General features: G+C 35.1%; 1 protein-coding gene across 1 annotated transcript in view; it reads left to right on the top strand.

The window, feature by feature from the left end:
- Nucleotides 1-954: 954 nt before the first annotated feature.
- B3GALNT2 (beta-1,3-N-acetylgalactosaminyltransferase 2) overlaps nucleotides 955-2,329 on the top strand; it is a 16,154-nt gene continuing 14,779 nt past the window's right edge. The window contains exon 1 of the mRNA XM_008589983.1: nucleotides 955-1,113. Within this exon, the coding sequence (XP_008588205.1) occupies nucleotides 955-1,113 (159 nt within the window). The remainder of the gene's footprint in view (nucleotides 1,114-2,329) is intronic.

Below are 2,329 nucleotides of genomic sequence, written 5' to 3'. Positions count from 1 at the left end.
ACCAAACCTTGGGGCAGGAAGTGTGACTTTTTAGGCTCAGAATTTAATAGTAGTTATCACAGAGCTTGTCAGATTTGAATAGGTAAAGTTTATGGACTTTTGAATTTTAAAAAAATGTAATATTAAGTGGCAATTTTGAAAAAAAATTCTTAGCATAAAATACGCACATCTTAGAGTAATTAAGATAATTACTCTATAAAAAACCCACATAGATTAATAAGAAAAATAGAAAATTCAGTAGCTAAATGGCAAAAAGCACGACAGGGCAGTTCTCAGAAGAGAATGTACAGTTCATAAACATCACTAGGAGTCAGAGTGCAGCTAAACAAGGAATCATTTTTTAAAATCTAAATTACTTATACTTCTTTTCTTTTACTAATATCCTATACTAGGGAGAGTTCAGTGCATTCTCATAAATTGCTAATGACCATATAAATTAGTAAAAATTGCTTTTGAGAAGCAGTTTGGCAATGTGTACCAAAATCCACAAAAAATATCCTTTTTGTGTCCCAGTAATTTTATCTCTGGGAATTTATTTTAAATAAAAAACAAAGTACGGGGGTAAAATAAACATTTGCACCACAGCACGACTATGTTAGTTTAGTAGATATTTGGTAGCAACCAAAGGTCTGGCAGTAGGGAAGTGTTTGATTAAATCAGGATGCATCCACCCAACGGCGTGTTATATACACGTGGAAAGGAGTGGTCGTAACAGCTGCAGCAACGTGAGGAAATGCTTTCACTGCTATGGGAAATGACACATAGCAGCACGCAAAATTGTCTGTGTACTCTTTGTAGTTTTTTATGTGCTCATGGAAAAAATGACCAAGGATATATACACCAAAATGTTAACAATGGTGTGTTAGAGTGTGGGATAAAGACTTTAATTGATATGTCTTACAAAAAAATACACTTTTCTCTAAAGTCTTACCTAAAAACTTACTTAAAACCTAAATGACGACAATTAAAGAAATTGACTCAGTATTCATCTTTCCACAAAAGAGCTTTGAAGGTACAATCGTGTGGGAGAGCCAAGACCTCCACGGCCTTGTGTCAAGAAATCTTCACAGAGTGACGGTGAATGACGGAGGGGGAGTTCTCAGAGTCATTACAGTAAGTCACCCTTTGTTCTTAGGTTGTTCGGTAACATACTTTAGCTTTTTTTTCTTTTTTAATACATAAAAGTGTTTTAAAATTTACTTTTAGGGCCGGCCCGGTGGCGCACTCAGTTGAGTGTGGCACTTGGGAGTGTGGCGGCGCTCCCGCCGAGGGTTTGGATCCCATATGGAGACCAGTCTGCTCACTGGCTGAGCGCGGTGCTGGGGCGCGACACCAAGGGTTGCGATCCCGTTACCGGTCATGAAAAGAAGACAAAAAGGAAAAAAAATTTTACTTTTATACCAGCCTAGGCTGTATGGAGCAGTGATTGTCTGTTTTAGAACATACGTACTAGAAAATATTGTTGTCACCATAGTAAAGATGAAATACAAATGTTCTGTGTGGTTCTGTAATTCCGTTAGTGAATACACAGTTTTGCCTTAAGACTGGTGCATTATTAAAGTATGATGTTTTGTTTCTCAATAACTTTTAAGGTAAGCATTCTTTAAGAATACTTGCTCATCCCCAAACAGGCCAGCCACCAAAAAAAAAAAAAAGAGTACTTGCTCAATATTCATAATATTCACTATCTCACCTGATAGTAAAATGTCAGTAGTTAAAATATTAGAGATAAAAATATCAGAGGTTGATTGGTTGGCTCAGCTGGTTAGAGCATGATGTTGACAACACCAAGGTCTGGGTTTCAATCCTTGTTACCAGCTATCCACCAAAATATATATATATATATGTATTTATATGTGTGTGTATATATTTATATACACACACATATCACAAAATAAGATGGAGTACTTGCTTTCATTTATGTTGCNGGAAAGTTTTATGGAATTTATACGTTTTTTTCTTTCCTTATTTTCAAGGCAAATGTCTTTAATATCTTGCCTCATTTTCCATTTTTTAAATCTCCTTTTCTATTTATGAAACTTAAAAATATCTAGAATGTGCCAAAGTTCTATAGTATTTGAATTGGTTACAGTAGAGGAAATAAGTTTACTTCTGGGTTGAGGATTAGGTTCAAATGTAAAGATTCAAATGATCTGCTTTGGGGGTAAAAATAGCTTTAGAGGGCTAAAGATAGCTTAAACACTTAGCTGACTTAAAAAAGTCAGATAACTTAGTAGCCTGTTCTTAGAAACCTCATGTGCAAATGAAGGTTTTCACCATAAATGCATAGAACTGAGAGGTTTTTTTTTTTTTTTTTTTTTCTTTTTCC

Source organism: Galeopterus variegatus, unplaced genomic scaffold (genome assembly GCF_000696425.1).
Source record: "Galeopterus variegatus unplaced genomic scaffold, G_variegatus-3.0.2 Scaffold5788, whole genome shotgun sequence".
Classification (NCBI taxonomy): Eukaryota; Metazoa; Chordata; class Mammalia; order Dermoptera; family Cynocephalidae; genus Galeopterus; species Galeopterus variegatus.
Note: the sequence above shows the minus strand (reverse complement) of the source record. Positions and strands in the feature narration are given on the sequence as shown.